Here is a 23,967-nt window from a genome sequence, read left to right on the forward strand (position 1 = left end):
TAGCTTAATACGATTGTTTATTTGGCTAACGTATAAAACAATTAGATGAGTGTTTTATATCAATGAACGTGCACACGGCTCGATCGCTACGTAGCGACCGAACTCTTCCAAAACGTCGATACGACACGAATCCATGCATTCTCGTCTACTCTTTAATGCTATCTCCCGTAATCCATGGCTAAATCATTCTTAGTTACTCATCACTCAAAGTTATCAGTCAAAATTTACGATAAAAACCACGGGAAATTCGTTTTTATCGAAGAAACCGTAATAAACGTTTCGAGTCAAAGACGGCCCAAAGAGACCTAAAACGCAGCTCGAAGCCCACTTACGATTTCCTAACCGAAAGCCCATAAGCCTTATGACAGTTTATGCTTGGTTCGTAAGGCAAGATAAATGTTAAGTTTCCGCGGATAAATGTGAAATTTCTGAAGATAATCACGAAGATCGGGAAAATCAGAATATCTTCATTTTTGAGCTATGACGGCTTAAGGGCAGAAGGGGAAAAGCTAAAACCAACTTTGGAGGAGTATATAAGGAGTCCTAGGCGAGAGGCACAAGGGAGATCCGCGATACACAGCAAACTTAGCAGTTAGAGCAATTTAGGCAATTTTTCGTTTTTGTTATTCGAGCTGTGACTCAATTAGGTTTAGCAGCTTTAAGGTTTTAGAACTAGGAATCTCGCCGACAACTCCCGTAGCCCAGGCTCTTACCTTGTTGTAACGCTCAAACGCGAATTCGGAATAAGATCTACTTTGCTCCCTTTTCGATTTATTATTTTTTCTCGTCTTTATTTCATGTTCTGATTGCTTGGCGTGTGGTATTAGCAGATATCTGAAACCTGTGGGAAATTAGGGTTCTCCTACTTTTCTTATTTAAACGAAAATCGACAGTGCCAATTTCGGTTCTCACAGACGTTTATTTCGAGATAACCGATTTTGACCCGAACAAAAATCATAATTTTATGGTGTTTTAGCTATTATGTCATAATTGTTCAAAGAAAAAAACAAACTCTTTGGAAACGGTTAGACAAGCCGAATTAAAATGCTATGCTTGGTTTGAGCATAATAGTACAAAAGAGGAAATACATGTGGAACGACAAATCTCCTAGCCAAACTGTAACCTCATAGATATGTTGTACCAACATGTCCCATGGACCATCTGGCACTGCAGAGCATCGATCCTAACCCCTCACTTGTGAGCCCCTCACGGCCATACATATAGGTTATTGGTGCACTTAGCGTTCCTTGAACCCAAGACCTCACCCTTTAATAACTCTCCCACAGGACAATCTATCACCAATTGATCTTGTTAAAGGGTGAGGTCTTGGGTTAGAGGAACGGGTTAGAGGAACGTCAAGCACACCAATAACCTATATGTATGGCCGTGAGGGGCTCACATGTGAGGGGTTAGGGTCGATGCTTTGCAAGGCCAGCCAGGGTCCACATGACGGATTGTTACATAATAATCAATTGGTGACAACTTGTTTTATGGGAGAGTTGTTTAAGGGTGAGGTCTTTGATTCGAGTGACACCAAACACACCAATAACCTATATGTATGGCCGTGAGGGGCTCACATGTGGAGGTTAAGATCGATGCTCTTCAGGGCCAGCCGGTGTCCACGGGATGGGTTCTTACATATGTATTATTGATGGGTCATAGAACATAACTCATTCTTCAGTAGTTGTGAATTGAAATGGAAGAACTCCACATGGAAAATATAACTTATGAGAGAAAGAAACCAAAGGAAAAGAGTTTAATTCTTACATGTGGAGCTTGAGACGCTTTTTAGACTATGGAATGCATGCTACAACTGTCGACATGTCAGCCTTTTAGTACCGATTGTAAAGATCTAATCTTAATAATTCAAGACCCATGAACATGGCCAAGTTTTTCCATAAATTTAAAGAATTTGTCGAGATTGAAGAGTAAATTTACTGATTTTTCTATCGTGTTTCATTCTTGTTTTTAAAATGTTAAGTCAGATTCATTAGGTGAGATAACAAAAGTATTTCATAGGGATATGTACTACACTAGCTGTTATATTCTGGTCTAGTTTTCCAGACTATCTCAAGTTTGAACAATAAAATAACTGTTTGATGAAAAAAAATATTATATGTACATATGTTTGTTTATGAAAAAAATTAAAAAACAACGAGTCTAATGAAGATCATTTTTCCTCAGGCGTGATGAATATATCTTTGTAAGGTATTTATGTGCTTGTCAATTAAAAAAAATAGCAGCAGTTGGGTTAAACTCATATTCTCATGAAAATAAAGTTGAGCTTAGTTAACAAGTTGAGCTATATGGATACATACATTATTTACACATATTATTTATGTATTTATTTTGTGACTCGCCCCCAATTTTCTTTTCTTTTTAATGAAATTTCCCCAATTCACAACAACTTATTTCATTATTTCTTATCAGTGTTCCTCGACCACTTCTTTACCTTCCTTTGTAACATTCTTCTTCTTGTTTGCAGTGTAGCTCCCGAAAAGACTCTCCATCTCTTCCAAAGGCATACCTCGTGTCTCTGGAAGGAAAGTAAAGAAGAAGACCCATGCAGCAGCAGCAACTCCGGCAAAGAGAAGGAATGCACCACCAATGGTTAGACCTTTAGAAAGCGATAGGAATGTCATTCCGATAATACCACTCATTAATCTATTCAACATCACTCCCAAACTTGCCCCTTGAGCTCTTAGCCTCACAGGGAATATCTCTGAGCAGTAGACCCACGTCACTGGTCCTGCACCTATTGAGAATGTTGCTACAAACGTCATTACCGTTGTAACGCTAAGCCCAATAGCCCACTTGAGCGTGTGTCCTGGGTTTCTGTCGATGACTGTAAGACTAGTCCCAAGCGCGGTCAATGAAAGAAACATTCCGCCCATACTCGTGAGCAACAAGGCACGGCGTCCAAACCGGTCGACCACGCAAGTCCCTACCACGATAAAGAGTGTTTTGACAATTCCAACAGCGACAGTTGCCAAGAGCTGGTCATTCTTGGATTTCAGTCCAGCCTTTTGGAAGATGGTCGGAGAGTAGAGGACGACCGCATCAATTCCGGAGGCTTGCTGAGAGAAATGGATACCGAGACATGCTATTAGGATATGTCGGACAGCAGGGGTTGGCCGGACAAGAAGATCCTTCCACACGCCTTTTCCGGCACTCTTCCTGTTGGGAACAACAATAACATCGTCTGTCATGTCCTCGGGGATTCCAGCAGCCCGTTTGATGTCATTGAGTCTAGAGATGGCCTCTTCTTTGGTGTTTGAGGTTTTGTCAAGAACTTTAAAAGCATCCCCAAGGCGACCCTGGAGGACTAGCCATCTCGGAGACTCGGGCATTGCCAACACTCCGATGGCTAGGCACACTGAGGGAATCGCTCCGACACCTAACATGAACCGCCACCCAAGATGCACCGGAAGCTTGGAGAAAAAGTAATTTGATACGTACCCAAGAAGTATACCAATGTTGATAAATATCTGCATTCAAAAGAACATATAAGCACTACGTTTCATATACAATTTTTTTTTATTATATCTAAAATTAGAAAAATCAGATCTATTATACCTCAGGGAAAGAGCTGAGAAAACCACGAGAAGTAGCAGGAGCAACTTCAGCTGTGTAAACCGGTGCGATCATCATAGCATAACCGACGCCAATACCAGCTACAAAACGACCAACCATAATGAAAGGATAATTTGTGGCAAACCCCATGAGAAGGGCACCACAAAAGAAGAAGGCTCCTGCCAACACTATGGTGTATCGTCTCCCGATCCAATCAGAAGTTCTACCCGCGGCGCCTGAACCTACCAGGGAGTAGATGTTTAAAATTCCCATGAGGATCTCAAGCTGTACGTCTGACAGTTTCAAATCTTCTTTTATAAAAATTGCAGCTCCACTCATCACTCCAATGTCTGCAACATCCATAGATATGTAAGGATGGTTACAGAAACCAACTATGACATGGATCATTAGAATAAATCGTACCGTAACCAAGGATGATTGAGGTCATGGAGGCTAAGATTGCACAAGCAAAAGCAAACCGGCTTCTATTCCCCCTCGGCGCCTCGACTTCTGCAGTGACAACACCTTTCTCGACTTCTGCAGAGGAACTCATCGTTTTCGCTATGATTGCAAGACAATGAAATTAATTAATAGAATAGAGTATGAAACTGACGGATGAACTTTGGTTCTTGTGGATGATGGAATCATTGGGATGATGGAAATGGTTTAAATAATTGTGTAATTAATGCTCACAACAGAAACTATCTAATATCGACTGCAAAAACTACTTAGCTAACTGATTACCTGTTATGGTTAAAACAAAATTTTCAAGGATAAAAATTAGATTAGAAGATGTCAAGAGTCAGTGTTTTCCTATCATCTACAAGTTTTGTCCTAAACAGTAAAACAGTTCTAACAAGATTCGTCTCTCTCTCTCTCAGTTTTTTCCTATCCTAAAGTTAGAAACATACGAGAATATAATTAACATAAATCTAAAGATTTCAAGCAATAGTTACAAGTTTTGTTCACTTGGAACATTATTTTAGTTTGATAAATGTAAATTTTTATGTATAAGAATTGTGTTGTTGAATATAAATATATATAAGTAGTTTTTGGACCTAGAAAACCTTTGGATTCCCACAATTATCAATTTTTTTATGGATATATAAATATATCATACAATGTCTAATATTTTTTATTTGAAATATATAACCAAGTGGTTCGTCCCGCCGCGCCGCCGCACCTATCTGAACAAATTCTACATTTATCTGAACAAATGAATTTGTACAATATAATTGAATCATGAAAGTTAGGTTGATATTTTATTTTCATCTATTTATTATGATTTTAAGGTTTATTATTTACATGTATTAAATTTACATAGAAAGAATTTTAGTTGATTATTGTATGACGTTAATTAGGATTATGATTTGGATTTTAAAATTTCAGATGGACTATATTACTCATTTTTTTCGTTACATTGGATTGTTCATCATTACGTTTTGTTGTATATAGAGTAGAAACTCTATTAAATAATACTCAATAAATTAATAAACACAATAAGTTAATAAATTCTTTTGGTCGTGAGTTGTACATGTTCAGAATATGACCCAAATCGATAAAATAATTAAAAAAAATATTCTAGAAAACCATGTGTAAATGTATGGTCTCATTCATAAATTAATAATTTATATGTATATACATTTTCTATATGTACAAACAAAACATTTTATTGTTTTTCATATTCAAATAATATTAGCTCTATTTTTTCTGAACATTTAATATATTTTTACAATATTTAGTAAATTATATCTAAAACTGCAATTAAATTCTATAAAACATATTTCACACAGACAAAACAATATAAGAAAAATAATATGAAGTTGAATTTCAAAAAATTAATCAATGTATATATGGTAAAATTAATTATTTTGTTATTTTATATAAGAGATATACTCTAAAATAGAAAAATATAAAAAATAAAACTTTTTGTAAATTAATAACTCCATAATTAATAACATATCACAATCCCAACATTGTTAATTTATAGAGTTCTTAGTGTATTTCAAAATCATATTTACCATTTTCATTAATTTACTCGCTTAATTTAGCATTTATTGACATTTACTTTGGTAAATTCGGTCATGTGTGTCTGTCAAAGTGATTTATTTATTTTTCAGTGTCTTATATTTAGTATGTTAGTTTTTTTCAAATGTCATGTTAATTTCACCTTTATAAGGAAAATCAGTGGAGCGTTATCGTAAGTACCTTTTTAAAATATGCATTAGGCCATACCTTTTTTGACGAAATCCGAAGACCAAACTGAATGCGGAAAACAGAACAAAGCTAAATCTGAATCGTTATTATGATTCCTGTATGGAGAATGAGATTTAGGTATATTAAGGTTTGGATACAAATCGAACTGAACCAAAATTCGAATTAAGATCCGAAAACATCTGAACTTAGTTAAACCTATTAATTTTTACATATATTAAGGTAATTTAGATATTTTAAGTTTTGTCTATTTTTTGTCATTTTGAATATTCTTTAGTTACATTAAATAGATTAACTAATTTTAATTAGACTTTTGAATAATTTATATATTTTGAGTATTTTTTTCAGTTTCATTAGTTTTAATAGATTTTTGGGAGTTCAAACATAGGTTACAACCCGATCTAAATTGAACCCGGAAGGAAGAAAATGAATCTGATCTAAAAATTGGTAAAATCCGAATGGGACTTATGATCATACTATCAAAAATCCAAAAATTAGAATCAGCCAAACCGAACCGAACAAGACACCAAATGCCCATTCCTAGCCGGCATTCATGTGTCCATCTTGTATTGTCTTGTGCGTCTGTCTCTTTTTCAGTTTCGGTGTAGATTCCTTTGTACATGCTTTTATCCGAGTTACATGGCAGGCATACTTCTGGGGGCAGTAGTCCTCCTGGAAATTTGTTCCAAATGAGCAGAAAGATAAGTGGTGGCAAGCTTTCATTGTATGTCTTTCCTTTCCATTTCATTTTCATTTTCTAAGTAATGAAATAATCATCATAAGTAACTACTAATGTCTTCTCTTATTTGAATTATAAGCATACTACTGAAAATCCAATTTTTAAGGCTCTTATGCCAAAGAAGATAGAGAGTTTGATAGGTAGACCTTTGCCAAACAATCAAAATGCATACATCTTGATCTCTTGACAGAAAATAGAATATGAAGAAATCAAAAGAGGAAGACAGCGATTCGATATCTGATATTACCCTATTTAGATTCTTCGGTTTGGAGATCGAATTGATGGCTCGGATGAGCTCTTGTGAGTCTGAGAAAAGCCATATTTTGGACATGCCAAGGTGGTGATCATGAGAGAGGGCTGCTCTAATAGCTAAAGCTTCAGCCAAGGGAAGTACCTATGAAATAAGTTTTAACAGGCTCATTCTAAAACCGATCTAATAATTTTTCTGTATATGTCTAGGCTTTCTCGTGGAGATGAAAGTGTCCCCCCCAAAAACATCAATTTCATCTAGAAATATTTACTGGGTTGCCACTAGAAAACAAAATATGGGTTTCTGCAAAAAAAAAAACCGTCAATGTGATTTTTTTTGCAACATTATCCGCAATTTCGAAAATCCACAGGTCAATCCAATAAATACGAATTAACCCGCAGTATAATCTTTGACTGTATACACATAAAGAGTGTTTGAACCTTGAACCTTAACTACAGTTTGCTGGTTATATAAGCATTTCGTCCAGCTGATATATTTGTTTTCTTATCAGACAAAATTATTTATATAGCAAACGCATTCCAAAATGACTTTGGTTCTTCTTCTTATTCCCTTGGACATGAGAGCTTGGGTAATGAATACGATCCTTTGATTTTTACTCAAGCATCTACTCTTTTCGATTTTCTTTACTTATAGTTATTATCTCACATGATTTGAACAACAATCCGAATTATCAAATTATAGTTTCCGGCTCAGCTCCACCTTCTTCGAGTGTGCCGTGGCCAGAACAAAAAAAGAAAGATATGATATGATATGCTCCTGTGGTGATATCAAAGAAGAAAGATATGCTGCACTCCAAAGGGTCATCCCACATTCATTGCTCAAGCTCCCATGTCCAAGGGACAAATAAGAAACAAGGTCATTTCGGAATGGCCTTGCTATATAATTAATTTTGTTTAATAATTATATATCAGCGCCCGACGTGGTTAGATAGCTTGAAAATGTGTTTAAGGTTCAAGGTTCGAGCCTTCTATTTCAACTACTTTTTATATTATAAAATAATGCTGAAACGATGTAGTATTCAAAAATGTTAAAATTATACAAAGTCAAACACACATATATACAGCTGAATTTTATATTGCGGGTTGAATCCTATATTTATGATTGCATATAAAGTTGCAAAAGAGAAACTCAGAAAACCCAAAAAAATAAGATGCTGAGAAATAAATTATAGAGAAATACCATAAAATAACTCTGAAATTTGTTATCAAAAAAATATCATACAAGGGTCAAAACGACGAAAATAGGTTTCATTAAGAAGATAAAAAAAAAATTTATACCCCTACGGTTAATTAATATAGACTTAGGATTTAGATTTGAGGGTTGGAGGATGAGATTAAGATTAATAAACCATTAATTAAAATTTAAAATATATTTTTAAAATAGTTAAAAAAATTGGATTTCAAAAAAAAAATTCAAAAAAAATAAATTCAAAAAAGAAAATTCAAAAAGAAAATTGAAAACAAAAAAAAATTGAAAACAAAAAATTGAAAAAAATACTCGAATTGGAAAAGTTTTTTTCAAAAACAAAGTTCATGGACACAGGACTTATTCTTCAATGGTTATGGATGGACACAAAAGAACTGCTCAGAGAAAATCTAACTTATGGGAGCAAGGAACCAAAGGAGAAGAGTTTCATCCTTACCTGTGGAGCTTGAGACGCTTTCTTAGACAACGGAAGGTGTTCTACAAGTAGCAAAATGTCAGTTTTTTGATACCGATTGTAAGGATCTAATCTCAATGATTCAGGGCCCAAGAGCATGGCCATGCTTTTTCAAAAAAATAAAGGAGTTGCCGAGAGGCTAAAATTAAAGGAGGTGAGATAACAAGATCATTTCATAGGGATTTTTTTCAAAATTGATTGTTCTATTCTGGTCTACTTCTCCAGACCAGCTCAAGTTGAATAATAGAATAACCGTTTCATGAAAAAATTCATTATATATACATATGTTTGTTTATTAGAAAATAAAAAGCGACGAGTCTATTGAAGAACGTTTTCCCCTAGGTGTGATGAATATATCTTTGTAAGGTTTTTACGTTCTTGTCAATTAAAGAAATAGCATCAGGTAGGTTGAATTGACATTCTCATCAAAATAAAGTTGAGCTTAGTTAACAAGTTGAGCTAGATGGAAACTTACATTATTAAAGCAATTTTCTTTTCTTTGTAATGAAATTTCCCCAATTCACAACAATATATTTCATTATTTCTTATCAGTGTTTCTCAACCACTTCTTTACCTTCCTTTGTAACATTCTTCTTCTTGTTTGCAGTGTAGCTCCCGAAAAGACTCTCCATCTCTTCCAAAGGTATACCTCGTGTCTCTGGAAGGAAAGTAAAGAAGAAGACCCATGCAGCAGCAGCAACTCCGGCAAAGAGAAGGAATGCACCACCGATGGTTAGACCTTTAGAAAGCGATAGGAATGTCATTCCGATAATACCACTCATTAATCTATTCAACATCACTCCCAAACTTGCCCCTTGAGCTCTTAGCCTCACAGGGAATATCTCTGAGCAGTAGACCCACGTCACTGGGCCGGCACCTATTGAGAATGTTGCTACAAACGTCATTACCATTGTAACGCTAAGCACAATAGCCCACTTGAGCGTGTGTCCTGGGTTTCTGTCGATGACTGTAAGACTAGTCCCAAGCGCGGTCAATGAAAGAAACATTCCGCCCATACTCGTGAGCAACAAGGCACGGCGTCCAAACCGGTCGACCACGCAAGTCCCTACAACGATAAAGAGTGTTTTGACAATTCCAACAGCGACAGTTGCCAAGAGCTGGTCATTCTTGGATTTCAGTCCAGCCTTTTGGAAGATGGTCGGAGAGTAAAGGACGACCGCGTCAATTCCGGAGGCTTGCTGAGCGAAATGGATACCGAGACATGCTATTAGGATATGTCGGACAGCAGGGGTTGGCCGGACAAGAAGATCCTTCCACACGCCTTTTCCGGCACTCTTCCTGTTGGGAACAACTATAACATCGTCTGTCATGTCCTCGGGAATTCCGGCAGCCCGTTTGATGTCATTGAGTCTAGAGATGGCTTCTTCTTTGGTGTTTGAGGTTTTGTCGAGGACTTTAAAAGCATCCCCAAGGCGACCCTGGAGGACTAGCCATCTCGGAGACTCGGGCATTGCCAACACTCCGATGGCTAGGCACACTGAGGGAATCGCTCCGACACCTAACATGAATCTCCACCCAATATGCACGGGAAGCTTGGCGAAAAAGTAGTTCGATACGTACCCAAGAAGTATACCAATGTTGATAAATATCTGCATACAAAAGAACATACAAGCACTAAGTTTCATTTAAAATGTGCTTTTTATTATATCTAAAATTAGAAAGGTCAGATCTATTAGACCTCAGGGAAAGAGCTGAGAAAACCACGAGAAGTAGCAGGAGCAACTTCAGCCGTGTAAACCGGTGCGATCATCATAGCATAACCGACGCCAATACCAGCTACAAAACGGCCAACCATAATGAAAGGATAATTTGTGGCAAACCCCATGAGAAGGGCACCACAAAAGAAGAAGGCTCCTGCCAACACTATGGTGTATCGTCTCCCGATCCAATCAGAAGTTCTCCCCGCGGCGCCTGAACCTACCAGGGAGTAGATGTTTAAAATTCCCATGAGAATCTCAAGCTGTACGTCTGACAGTTTCAAATCTTCTTTTATAAAAATTGCAGCTCCACTCATCACTCCAATGTCTGCAACATCCATAGATATGTAAGGACGATTACAGAAACCAACTATGACATGGATCGTTAGAATAAAATCGTACCGTAACCAAGGATGATTGAAGTCATGGAGGCTAAGATTGCACATGCAAAAGCAAACCGGCTTCTATTCCCCCTCGGCGCCTCGGCTTCTGCAGTGACAACACCTTTCTCTATTCCAGAGGAACTCATCGTCTTCACTATGATTGCAAGACAATGAAATTAATTAATAGAAGAGAGTATGAAACTGGAAAATGAACTTTGGTTCTTGTGGATGATGGAATTATTGGGATGATGGAATGGGTTTAAATAAATGTGTAATGCTCACAACAAAAACTAACTAATACCGACTGTTAAGAAAATACTTAGTTAACTGATTACCCGTTATGGTTAAACAAAATTTCAGGGATAAAAATATAGATTAGAAGATGTCAAGATCCAGTGTTTTCCTCTCATCAACAAGTTTTGTCCTAAAATCAGTTGTTTACAGTAAAAACAGATCTAACAAGATTCGTTTCTCTCTCTTTGTTTTTTCCTATCCTGAAGTTAGAAACATACGAGAATATAATTAACATAAATCTAAAGATTTCAAGCAATAGTTACAAGTTTTGTTCACTTGGAACTTTATTTTAGTTTGATAAATGTAATTTTTATGTATAACATTTGTGTTGTTCAATATAAATATATATAAATAGTCTTTGGACCTAGAAAGCCTTTAGGATTCCCACGGCTATCAATTTTTTTTTTTTATAGATACATAAATATATCATACAATATCTAATATTTTTATTTGAAATATATAACTTCGTCCCGCCGCGCCGCTGCACCTATCTGAACAAATTCTACATTTATCTGAATAAATGAATTTGTACAATATAATTGAGTCATGAAAGTTAGGTTGATATTTTATTTCATTTATTTATTATAATTTTAAGGTTTATCATTTACATGTATTAAATTTACATAGAAAGAGCTTTAGTTGATTATTGTATGAAGTTAATTAGGATTATGATTCGGATTTAACATTTCAGATGGACTATATTACTCATTTTTTTATTACACTCGATTGTTCATCATTACGTTTTGTTGTATATACAGTAGAAACTCTTTTAAATAATACTCAATCAATTAATAACACAATAAATTAATAAATTCTTTCGGTCCTCAGTTGGTCATGTTCAAAATATGACCCAAATCGATAAAATAATATATTCTAGAAAACTGTGTGTAAATGTATAGTCCCATTAAAAACATAAATTAATAATTTATATGTAAATAAATTTTCTATATGTACAAACAAGAAATTTTTTTTTTCCATATTCAAATAATATTAGCTCTGTTTTTTCTTAACATTTAATATATTTTTATAATATTTAGTAAATTATATCTAAAACTGCAATTAAATTCTATAGAACATATTTCACACACACAAAACAATATAAGAAAAATAATATGAAGTTGAATTTCAAAAACTTAATCAATGTATATATGGTAAAATTAATTATTTTGTTATTTTATATAAAAGATATCCTCTAAAATAGAAAAATCTAAAAAGTAAAACTATTTGCAAATTAATAACTCTATAATTAATAAAATATCAAAATCCCAACATTGTTAATTTACAGAGTTTTTACTGTATTTGAAAATCATATTTACCATTTTCATTAATTTACTCGCTTAATTTAGCATTTATTGACATTTACTTTGGTAAATTCGGTCATGTGTGTCCGTCAAAGTGATTTATTTATTTTTCAGTGTCTTATGTTTAGTTATGTTAGTTTTTTTCAATATGTCATGTTAATTTCACATTTATAAGGAAAATCAATGGAGCGTTATCGCAAGTACCTTTCTAAAGTCTGCATTAGGCCATACCTTTTTAACCAAATCCGAAAACCGAACCGAATGCAAAAAACAGAACAAAACTAAATCTGAATCGTTATTATGATTCCTGGATAGGGAATGAGATTTAAGTATATTAAGGTTTGGATACAACTCGAACTAAACCAAAATCCGAATTAAGATCTGAAAACATCCGAACTTAGTTAAACCTATTAATTTTTACATATATTAAGGTAATTTATATATTTTAAAAAAATTCTATTTTTTGTTTATTTTGAATACTCTTTAGTTATTTTAACTAGATTAACTAATTTTAATTAGATTTTTGTATAATTTATACATTTTGAGAATTGTTTTCAGTTTCATTAGTAATAGATTTTTGGGAGTTCAAACATAGGTTACAACCGGAACCCGGAAGGAAAAAAATGAATCTGATCTAAAAATTAGTAAAACCCGAATGGGAGATCATACTACCGAAAATCCAAAAATTAGAATCAACCAACCCGAACGGGACACCAAATGGCCATGCCTAGCCTGCATTCATGTGTCCATCTTGTATTGTCTTGTTTGTCTGTTTCTTTTTCAGTTTCAGTGTAGATTCCTTTGTACATGATTTTATCCGAGTAACATGGTAGGCATACTTCTGGGGGCAGTAGTCCTGCTGAAAATTTGTTCCAAATGAGCAGAAAGATAAGTGGTGGCAAGCTTTCATTGTACGTCTTTCCTTTCCATTTCATTTTCATTTTCTAAGTAATGAAATAATCATCATAAGTAACTACTAATGTCTTCTCTTATTTGACTTATAAGCATACTACTGAAAATCCAATTTTGAAGGCTCTTATGCCAAGAAGATATAGAGTTTGATAGGTAGACCTTTGCCAAACAGTCAGAATGCACACATTTTGATCTCTGGACAGAAACTAGAATATGAAGAAATCAAAAGAGGAAGAGAGCGATTCGATATCTGATATTACCCTATTTAGATTCTTCAGTTTGGAGATCGAATTGATGGCTCGGATGAGCTCTTGTGAGTATGAGAAAAGCCATATTTTGGAGATTCCAAGGTGGTGAGCATGAGAGAGGGCTTCTCTAATAGCTAAAGCTTCAGCCAAGGGAAGTACCTATGATATAAGTTTTAACAGGCTCATTCTAATACTGATCTAATAATTTTTTTTTGTATATTTCTAGGCTTTCTCGTGGAGATGAAAGTGTCCCCCAAAAACATCAATTTCATCTAGGAATTACTGGGTTACTAGTAGAAAAGAAAATATGGGTTTCTGGAAAAAAAACCCTCAATGTGATTTTTTTGCAACTTTATCCGCAATCTCGAAAATCCACAGGTCAATCCAATAAATACGAGTTAACCCGCAGTATAATCTTTGATTGTATACACATAAATAGTGTTCGAACCTTGAACCTTAAACACATTTTTCAGGTTATCTAAGCATTTCGGCCAGCTGATATATTTGTTTTCTTATCATACGAAATTATTTATATAGCAAACCCATTCCAAAATGACTTTGGTTCTTCTTCTTATTCCCTTGGACATGAGAGCTTGGGTAATGAATATGATCCTTTGATTTTTACTCAAGCATCTACTCTTTTCGATTTTCTTTACTTATAGTTATTATCTCACATGATTTGAACAACAATTTGAATCAAATTATCGTTTCTGGCTCAGCTCCACCTTTTTCGAGTGTATCGTGGCGAGAACAAAAAAAAAAGATATGGTATGCTCCTGTGGTGATATCAAAGAAGAAAGATATGCTGCACTCCAAAGGGTCATCCCACATTCATTGCTCAAGCTCCCATGTCCAAGGGACAAATAAGAAACAAGGTCATTTCGGAATGGCTTTCCTATATAATTAATTTCGTTTAATAATTATATATCAGCGGCCGACATGGTTAGCTAGCTTCAAAATGTGTTTAAGGTTCAAGGTTCGAGCCTTCTATTTCAACTACTTATTATATTATAAAATAATGCCGAAACGATGTAGTATTGAACAATGTTAAAATTATACAAAGTCAAACACACATATATACAGCCAAATTTAATATTGTGGGTTGAATCCTATTTTCGTGATTGCATATAAAGTTGCAAAAGAGAAACTCAGAAAACCCAAAAAATAAGATGCTGAGAAATAAATTATAGAGAAATACCATAAAATAACTCTAAAATTTGTTATAAAAAAAATAACAGACAAGGGTCAAAACGACGAAAATAGATTTCATTGAAAAGATAAAAAAAAAAACAAATTACTTACACCCCAACGGTTAATTAATATAGACTTAGAATTTAGATTTGAAAGTTGGATGATGGGTTTAAGATTAATAAACCATTAATTAAAATTTAGAATATATTTTTAAAAATAGTTTAAAAAATTGGATTTCAAAAAAAAAATACAAAAAAAGAAAATTTAAAAAATAATTGAAAAAATTGAAAATAAAAAATTGAAAAAATATTCGAATTGGAATTTTTTTTCTCAAAAACAAAGTTCATGGACACATGACTTATTCTTCAATGGTTATGGATGTACACAAAAGGAGCCAGAAACCAAAGGAGAAGAGTTTCATCCTTACCTGTGGAGCTTGAGACGATTTCTTAGGCAACGGAAGGTGTTCTACAAGTAGCAACATGTCAGTTTTTTTATACCGATTGTAAGGATCTAATCTCAATGATTCAAGGCCCAAGAGCATGGCCATGCTTTTCAAAAAATTAAAGGAGTTGCTGAGAGGCTAAAATTAAAGGAGGTGAGATAGCAAGATCATTTCATAGGGATTTGTACTACATTGATTATTCTATTCCGGTCTAGTTCTCCAGATCAGCTCAAGTTGAGTAATAGAATAACCGTTTGATGAAAAACACTCATTATATGTACATATGTTTGTTTATGAGAAAATAAAAAGCGACGAGTCTATTGAAGAACGTTTTCCCCTAGGTGTGATGAATATAAGAAACTAACATTGATTTTGACATAATGAATAAATTAACATTTAACAACATTTTGAACCGGTTATGCCCTCAGTTGTAATAAGTATCCGGTTACATTTAAGAAGAGTGGATGACATCAATGTTTTGTGATGGACATAAATGAATGCCTGCTATTTAATATTACATGTAAATATAAAGAAACCAACGTTACAACATTATTTACCACATATATACTTAATCACTGTAGTAGTAAAGTGAATAGAAATAGAAGAATTTTCAATAAAGTATTCTACATCACCAAAATAGTATAGAATCCAAACCTCACTTACAATCTCTAAATATCAAACTCAACCCCAACTTCAAAATACTAAACCCTAAACCATAATCAGTAAAACCAAACTCAAATATAAACTATAATATAAAAAAATAAAATTTTCAGTTATTTTTAATTTTGTTATAGTGGTAGATAAAAATATGATATTCCATTGTTGATGTATAATCTTTCCATTTACATATTCACATGATCTATTCCAATTTTATATATATATTGCACCATTACATATAAATGAAATTATAATCACAGTTATATGGTGACTACTCTTCATCAGTGGGTGCGACTGCATGACACATATCCAATGTTTCAATTGTGTGGTTCTCAGCTGCTGTCCGAACATGTTCTAGTTAAGGACACACAATTCAATACTGGTTCTATTTGTTGATTACTAAACCCGTTCTATTCTATATGTATATAATAGTATAGAACACAATAAATTGTTCATCTTCTTTTATCAATTTTGGTACCTCACAGAGACAGAAAATTAGTGTATGTGGCTGTAACAGTAGAGATGGTACATTTATCATGCGATAGAGGAAATAATTTTGCTGTTGGTACAGTAGATGGAAGAGAAGAATAAGCAGAGGTGTGAGATGTGAGGTGAGGACGGGGTGATTCCGATGAAAACGAATATGGTGGTGACAATGGAAAGCTCAATGGTGATGGTGGTTCCCATTGTATCGATCGGTGGTGATTAAGGCAGAGTAACCAACGATTTATGTGTAGTTATCAACGAAAAATCAAGATAGAAAAGAAAAAAGAAGATAATGTTTATGTGTTCGATACTTTTCACAGTAACTAATTAATAATGTATTTTGTTTTCTTTGCAGGTTGAACCGGTCATATGAAAGGGTATAACAACAATATTATATAAAATATGCAATATATACGTGAGAGGTAGGTCAATTCGTCATACAGTTAATTATAATTTTTTTGTGTGCTATACAGTGCAATTTCCATGAATATATCTTTGTAAGGTTTTTACGTTCTTGTCAATTAAAGAAATAGCATCAGGTAGGTTGAATTCACATTCTCATCAAAATAAAGTTGAGCTTAGTTAACAAGTTGAGCTAGATGGAAACTTACATTATTAAAGCAATTTTCTTTTCTTTCTAATGAAATTTCCCCAATTCACGACAACATATTTCATTATTTCTTATCAGTGTTTCTCAACCACTTCTTTACCTTCCTTTGTAACATTCTTCTTCTTGTTTGCAGTGTAGCTCCCGAAAAGACTCTCCATCTCTTCCAAAGGTATACCTCGTGTCTCTGGAAGGAAAGTAAAGAAGAAGACCCATGCAGCAGCAGCAACTCCGGCAAAGAGAAGGAATGCACCACCGATGGTTAGACCTTTAGAAAGCGATAGGAATGTCATTCCGATAATACCACTCATTAATCTATTCAACATCACTCCCAAACTTGCCCCTTGAGCTCTTAGCCTCACAGGGAATATCTCTGAGCAGTAGACCCACGTCACTGGGCCGGCACCTATTGAGAATGTTGCTACAAACGTCATTACCATTGTAACGCTAAGCACAATAGCCCACTTGAGCGTGTGTCCTGGGTTTCTGTCGATGACTGTAAGACTAGTCCCAAGCGCGGTCAATGAAAGAAACATTCCGCCCATACTCGTGAGCAACAAGGCACGGCGTCCAAACCGGTCGACCACGCAAGTCCCTACAACGATAAAGAGTGTTTTGACAATTCCAACAGCGACAGTTGCCAAGAGCTGGTCATTCTTGGATTTCAGTCCAGCCTTTTGGAAGATGGTCGGAGAGTAAAGGACGACCGCGTCAATTCCGGAGGCTTGCTGAGCGAAATGGATACCGAGACATGCTATTAGGATATGTCGGACAGCAGGGGTTGGCCGGACAAGAAGATCCTTCCACACGCCTTTTCCGGCACTCTTCCTGTTGGGAACAACTATAACATCGTCTGTCATGTCCTCGGGAATTCCGGCAGCCCGTTTGATGTCATTGAGTCTAGAGATGGCTTCTTCTTTGGTGTTTGAGGTTTTGTCGAGGACTTTAAAAGCATCCCCAAGGCGACCCTGGAGGACTAGCCATCTCGGAGACTCGGGCATTGCCAACACTCCGATGGCTAGGCACACTGAGGGAATCGCTCCGACACCTAACATGAATCTCCACCCAATATGCACGGGAAGCTTGGCGAAAAAGTAGTTCGATACGTACCCAAGAAGTATACCAATGTTGATAAATATCTGCATACAAAAGAACATACAAGCACTAAGTTTCATTTAAAATGTGCTTTTTATTATATCTAAAATTAGAAAGGTCAGATCTATTAGACCTCAGGGAAAGAGCTGAGAAAACCACGAGAAGTAGCAGGAGCAACTTCAGCCGTGTAAACCGGTGCGATCATCATAGCATAACCGACGCCAATACCAGCTACAAAACGGCCAACCATAATGAAAGGATAATTTATGGCAAACCCCATGAGAAGGGCACCACAAAAGAAGAAGGCTCCTGCCAACACTATGGTGTATCGTCTCCCGATCCAATCAGAAGTTCTCCCCGCGGCGCCTGAACCTACCAGGGAGTAGATGTTTAAAATTCCCATGAGAATCTCAAGCTGTACGTCTGACAGTTTCAAATCTTCTTTTATAAAAATTGCAGCTCCACTCATCACTCCAATGTCTGCAACATCCATAGATATGTAAGGACGATTACAGAAACCAACTATGACATGGATCGTTAGAATAAAATCGTACCGTAACCAAGGATGATTGAAGTCATGGAGGCTAAGATTGCACATGCAAAAGCAAACCGGCTTCTATTCCCCCTCGGCGCCTCGGCTTCTGCAGTGACAACACCTTTCTCTATTCCAGAGGAACTCATCGTCTTCACTATGATTGCAAGACAATGAAATTAATTAATAGAAGAGAGTATGAAAATGGAAAATGAACTTTGGTTCTTGTGGATGATGGAATTATTGGGATGATGGAATGGGTTTAAATAAATGTGTAATGCTCACAACAAAAACTAACTAATACCGACTGTTAAGAAAATACTTAGTTAACTGATTACCCGTTATGGTTAAACAAAATTTCAGGGATAAAAATATAGATTAGAAGATGTCAAGATCCAGTGTTTTCCTCTCATCAACAAGTTTTGTCCTAAAATCAGTTGTTTACAGTAAAACCAGATCTAACAAGATTCGTTTCTCTCTCTTTGTTTTTTCCTATCCTGAAGTTAGAAACATACGAGAATATAATTAACATAAATCTAAAGATTTCAAGCAATAGTTACAAGTTTTGTTCACTTGGAACTTTATTTTAGTTTGATAAATGTAATTTTTATGTATAACATTTGTGTTGTTGAATATAAATATATATAAATAGTATTTGGACCTAGAAAGCCTTTAGGATTCCCACGGTTATCAATTTTTTTTTTATAGATACATAAATATATCATACAATATCTAATATTTTTATTTGAAATATATAACTTCGTCCCGCCGCGCCGCCGCACCTATCTGAACAAATTCTACATTTATCTGAATAAATGAATTTGTACAATATAATTGAGTCATGAAAGTTAGGTTGATATTTTATTTCATTTATTTATTATAATTTTAAGGTTTATCATTTACATGTATTAAATTTACATAGAAAGAGCTTTAGTTGATTATTGTATGAAGTTAATTAGGATTATGATTCGGATTTAACATTTCAGATGGACTATATTACTCATTTTTTTATTACACTCGATTGTTCATCATTACGTTTTGTTGTATATACAGTAGAAACTCTTTTAAATAATACTCAATCAATTAATAACACAATAAATTAATAAATTCTTTCGGTCCTCAGTTGGTCATGTTCAAAATATGACCCAAATCGATAAAATAATATATTCTAGAAAACTGTGTGTAAATGTATAGTCCCATTAAAAACATAAATTAATAATTTATATGTAAATAAATTTTCTATATGTACAAACAAGAAATTTTTTTTTCCATATTCAAATAATATTAGCTCTGTTTTTTCTTAACATTTAATATATTTTTATAATATTTAGTAAATTATATCTAAAACTGCAATTAAATTCTATAGAACATATTTCACACACACAAAACAATATAAGAAAAATAATATGAAGTTGAATTTCAAAAACTTAATCAATGTATATATGGTAAAATTAATTATTTTGTTATTTTATATAAAAGATATCCTCTAAAATAGAAAAATCTAAAAAGTAAAACTATTTGCAAATTAATAACTCTATAATTAATAAAATATCAAAATCCCAACATTGTTAATTTACAGAGTTTTTACTGTATTTGAAAATCATATTTACCATTTTCATTAATTTACTCGCTTAATTTAGCATTTATTGACATTTACTTTGGTAAATTCGGTCATGTGTGTCCGTCAAAGTGATTTATTTATTTTTCAGTGTCTTATGTTTAGTTATGTTAGTTTTTTTCAATATGTCATGTTAATTTCACATTTATAAGGAAAATCAATGGAGCGTTATCGCAAGTACCTTTCTAAAGTCTGCATTAGGCCATACCTTTTTTAACCAAATCCGAAAACCGAACCGAATGCAAAAAACAGAACAAAACTAAATCTGAATCGTTATTATGATTCCTGGATAGGGAATGAGATTTAAGTATATTAAGGTTTGGATACAACTCGAACTAAACCAAAATCCGAATTAAGATCTGAAAACATCCGAACTTAGTTAAACCTATTAATTTTTACATATATTAAGGTAATTTATATATTTTAAAAAAATTCTATTTTTTGTTTATTTTGAATACTCTTTAGTTATTTTAACTAGATTAACTAATTTTAATTAGATTTTTGTATAATTTATACATTTTGAGAATTGTTTTCAGTTTCATTAGTAATAGATTTTTGGGAGTTCAAACATAGGTTACAACCGGAACCCGGAAGGAAAAAAATGAATCTGATCTAAAAATTAGTAAAACCCGAATGGGAGATCATACTACCGAAAATCCAAAAATTAGAATCAACCAACCCGAACGGGACACCAAATGGCCATGCCTAGCCTGCATTCATGTGTCCATCTTGTATTGTCTTGTTTGTCTGTTTCTTTTTCAGTTTCAGTGTAGATTCCTTTGTACATGATTTTATCCGAGTAACATGGTAGGCATACTTCTGGGGGCAGTAGTCCTGCTGAAAATTTGTTCCAAATGAGCAGAAAGATAAGTGGTGGCAAGCTTTCATTGTACGTCTTTCCTTTCCATTTCATTTTCATTTTCTAAGTAATGAAATAATCATCATAAGTAACTACTAATGTCTTCTCTTATTTGACTTATAAGCATACTACTGAAAATCCAATTTTGAAGGCTCTTATGCCAAGAAGATATAGAGTTTGATAGGTAGACCTTTGCCAAACAGTCAGAATGCACACATTTTGATCTCTGGACAGAAACTAGAATATGAAGAAATCAAAAGAGGAAGAGAGCGATTCGATATCTGATATTACCCTATTTAGATTCTTCAGTTTGGAGATCGAATTGATGGCTCGGATGAGCTCTTGTGAGTATGAGAAAAGCCATATTTTGGAGATTCCAAGGTGGTGAGCATGAGAGAGGGCTTCTCTAATAGCTAAAGCTTCAGCCAAGGGAAGTACCTATGATATAAGTTTTAACAGGCTCATTCTAATACTGATCTAATAATTTTTTTTTGTATATTTCTAGGCTTTCTCGTGGAGATGAAAGTGTCCCCCAAAAACATCAATTTCATCTAGGAATTACTGGGTTACTAGTAGAAAACAAAATATGGGTTTCTGGAAAAAAAACCCTCAATGTGATTTTTTTGCAACTTTATCCTCAATCTCGAAAATCCACAGGTCAATCCAATAAATACGAGTTAACCCGCAGTATAATCTTTGATTGTATACACATAAATAGTGTTCGAACCTTGAACCTTAAACACATTTTTCAGGTTATCTAAGCATTTCGGCCAGCTGATATATTTGTTTTCTTATCATACGAAATTATTTATATAGCAAACCCATTCCAAAATGACTTTGGTTCTTCTTCTAAATCCCTTGGACATGAGAGCTTGGGTAATGAATACGATCCTTTGATTTTTACTCAAGCATCTACTCTTTTCGATTTTCTTTACTTATAGTTATTATCTCACATGATTTGAACAACAATTTGAATCAAATTATCGTTTCTGGCTCAGCTCCACCTTCTTCGAGTGTATCGTGGCGAGAACAAAAACAAAAGATATGGTATGCTCCTGTGGTGATATCAAAGAAGAAAGATATGCTGCACTCCAAAGGGTCATCCCACATTCATTGCTCAAGCTCCCATGTCCAAGGGACAAATAAGAAACAAGGTCATTTCGGAATGGCTTTGCTATATAATTAATTTCGTTTAATAATTATATATCAGCGGCCGACATGGTTAGATAGCTTCAAAATGTGTTTAAGGTTCAAGGTTCGAGCCTTCTATTTCAACTACATATTATATTATAAAATAATGCCGAAACGATGTTGTATTGAACAATGTTAAAATTATACAAAGTCAAACACACATATATACAGCCAAATTTAATAGGGCTTTTTGCAGAATTGACCTACAACTTAAAGTCAAACACAAAACTAACCTCCCTTTTTTTTGAAAATTGGTTTTGTCCTATTCACCCCACAAGTTTATATAATTTACGAAAATACCATAATTTTTTTTTTTTTCGAAAATGACATTTTTACTCTCTCACCCTCATCATCTTCAAGTAATTACAAGATTGCCATTGTCATCAATACCACAACCACCATGAACAAGAAATTTGAAGCTCTTAATTCTCCCAAAATCGATTTACCCTTCTTCTTTTTCCATTCTTGTGAACTAAACACAACATATCTCTCACTTTCTCTCCACAATGAGCTAAAAAAAACCAAGATTTTGATTCTAAATTTTTTATGGTTCATAGAGTCATAGAAGCTAACGTTTCTGGGTGGGTCACTTTCGTTTGTGATTCTGTGTGCTTGGAGAAGCCTTATGTATGCTAAGGAACTTATCTCACCAATTTAAGGTATGACATCGAGTTTTTTTCCAGATCTGTTCGTCAGACGACTTACTTGGGAAGTCGTCTGGCTGTAGACGACTTACCTGGAAGTCGTCTGGTCAGCGCATAGGTTATTTTTGCAATTGACTTTGAAATCTGTAACCTGAGACGACTGAAAGTTAAGTCATCTGTTTTTGTTTGGTTTCAAAAAAATCTCCAAAGAACCTAGACTACTTACATTTCAGTCGTCATAGGTTAGTTTTGCATTTGACTGGATAATTTCAGAAGTATGACTTCCCCAGACGACTTACATTTCAGTCGTCTGGCGAAAATTAAAATAATAATATTTTTTAAAAAGTAAACGACTTACAATTAAGTAGTCATAGGTTAGTTTTGCAATTGAAAAAAAAAACTTCAAGATTTAATTATACACAGACGACTTATAATTCAGTCGTCCACGAGACGACTTACTTGTAAGTCGTCCAGGATTTTTTTCCGAGATTCTGGTCAAACCTCGTAAATCCTAGACGACTTACATGTAAGTCGTCTCGTGGACAACTGAATTATAAGTCGTCTGTATATAATTAAATCTTGAAGTTTTTTTTTCAGTTGCAAAACTAATCTATGACGACTTAACTGTAAGTCGTCTACTTTTAAAAAATATTATTATTTTAATTTTCACTAGACGACTGAAATGTAAGTCGTCCAGGAAAGTCAAACTTCTGAAATAATCCAGTCAAATGCAAAACTAACCTATGACGACTGAAATGTAAGTCGTCTAGCTTTTTTGGAGTTTTTTTTTTAACCAAACAATAGTAGACGACTTATTTTTCAGTCGTCTGAAATAACAGATTTCAAAGTCAATTGAAAATAACCTCTGCGTTGACCAGACGACTTATATTTTAGTCATCTGGAATACTTAGATTGAAGTCGTCCGCGTCGTCCTAAATGGACAACGTCTCTGGAAGTCTACTAGATGACCTCCGTGGATGTCGTCTTCGTCAATGTTTAATAAACTTGCATTTTTTCTAAAACTATAAAGACTTTTTAATATTTTCTTGTTAATTCATGTTTATTAATGAATATTTGGGCTACTGAATGAAATTTATAACTTAATTGGTGATATTTATGAGGTTACCAATATTCACGTTAGTTAAAGTTTCTAACTGATCCGAGAAAACTTCCATGGAAGTCTTCTCCGCTAGTTTTTAAGTCTTCTACGTTAGTTTTTGAATAACTTGTATTTTTAAGAGTGATAAGTAACTTCAAGATATGTAAAACTCATATTTACAAAATATGTTATCTTCCTTAGTTTTACTAAATTTGACTAAGTTTTTCAAC

General features: G+C 34.2%; 3 protein-coding genes across 3 annotated transcripts; all 3 read right to left on the reverse strand.

Moving 5' to 3' along the window:
* Nucleotides 1–1,633: 1,633 nt before the first annotated feature.
* LOC106433675 (putative polyol transporter 2) lies at nucleotides 1,634–5,661 on the reverse strand. Its single transcript, XM_048737241.1, has 3 exons — nucleotides 3,997–5,661; nucleotides 3,577–3,923; nucleotides 1,634–3,488 (listed from the first exon to the last, which is right to left on the reverse strand). Exons 1-3 carry the CDS (start codon nucleotides 4,124–4,126, stop codon nucleotides 2,427–2,429), a joined length of 1,539 nt encoding a protein of 512 aa, XP_048593198.1. The 5' UTR covers nucleotides 4,127–5,661; the 3' UTR covers nucleotides 1,634–2,426.
* Nucleotides 5,662–8,745: 3,084 nt separating this feature from the next.
* On the reverse strand, nucleotides 8,746–10,910 carry LOC106433674 (putative polyol transporter 1). The gene is made up of 3 exons (XM_013874498.3): nucleotides 10,578–10,910; nucleotides 10,157–10,503; nucleotides 8,746–10,067 (listed from the first exon to the last, which is right to left on the reverse strand). Exons 1-3 carry the CDS (start codon nucleotides 10,702–10,704, stop codon nucleotides 9,006–9,008), a joined length of 1,536 nt encoding a protein of 511 aa, XP_013729952.2. The 5' UTR covers nucleotides 10,705–10,910; the 3' UTR covers nucleotides 8,746–9,005.
* Nucleotides 10,911–15,994: 5,084 nt separating this feature from the next.
* Nucleotides 15,995–19,550, reverse strand: LOC125576677 (putative polyol transporter 1). Its single transcript, XM_048737242.1, has 3 exons — nucleotides 18,349–19,550; nucleotides 17,928–18,274; nucleotides 15,995–17,838 (listed from the first exon to the last, which is right to left on the reverse strand). Exons 1-3 carry the CDS (start codon nucleotides 18,473–18,475, stop codon nucleotides 16,777–16,779), a joined length of 1,536 nt encoding a protein of 511 aa, XP_048593199.1. The 5' UTR covers nucleotides 18,476–19,550; the 3' UTR covers nucleotides 15,995–16,776.
* Nucleotides 19,551–23,967: the final 4,417 nt, after the last annotated feature.

This window comes from Brassica napus, chromosome A7 (genome assembly GCF_020379485.1).
Source record: "Brassica napus cultivar Da-Ae chromosome A7, Da-Ae, whole genome shotgun sequence".
In the NCBI taxonomy this organism is placed as follows: domain Eukaryota; kingdom Viridiplantae; phylum Streptophyta; class Magnoliopsida; order Brassicales; family Brassicaceae; genus Brassica; species Brassica napus.

Excerpts from the sequence above, each read along its gene's own strand:
- LOC106433675 (XM_048737241.1), bottom strand. The coding sequence starts at position 4,126 with ATGAGTTCCTCTGCAGAAGTCGAGAAAGGTGTTGTCACTGCAGAAGTC. Across the intron at positions 3,924-3,996 it reads CTCAATCATCCTTGGTTACG|ACATTGGAGTGATGAGTGGA; the intron begins GTACGATTTATT and ends TGGATGTTGCAG. Across the intron at positions 3,489-3,576 it reads TTCTCAGCTCTTTCCCTGAG|ATATTTATCAACATTGGTAT; the intron begins GTATAATAGATC and ends TTTTGAATGCAG.
- LOC106433674 (XM_013874498.3), bottom strand. The coding sequence starts at position 10,704 with ATGAGTTCCTCTGGAATAGAGAAAGGTGTTGTCACTGCAGAAGCCGAG. Across the intron at positions 10,504-10,577 it reads TTCAATCATCCTTGGTTACG|ACATTGGAGTGATGAGTGGA; the intron begins GTACGATTTTAT and ends TGGATGTTGCAG. Across the intron at positions 10,068-10,156 it reads TTCTCAGCTCTTTCCCTGAG|ATATTTATCAACATTGGTAT; the intron begins GTCTAATAGATC and ends TTTTGTATGCAG.
- LOC125576677 (XM_048737242.1), bottom strand. The coding sequence starts at position 18,475 with ATGAGTTCCTCTGGAATAGAGAAAGGTGTTGTCACTGCAGAAGCCGAG. Across the intron at positions 18,275-18,348 it reads TTCAATCATCCTTGGTTACG|ACATTGGAGTGATGAGTGGA; the intron begins GTACGATTTTAT and ends TGGATGTTGCAG. Across the intron at positions 17,839-17,927 it reads TTCTCAGCTCTTTCCCTGAG|ATATTTATCAACATTGGTAT; the intron begins GTCTAATAGATC and ends TTTTGTATGCAG.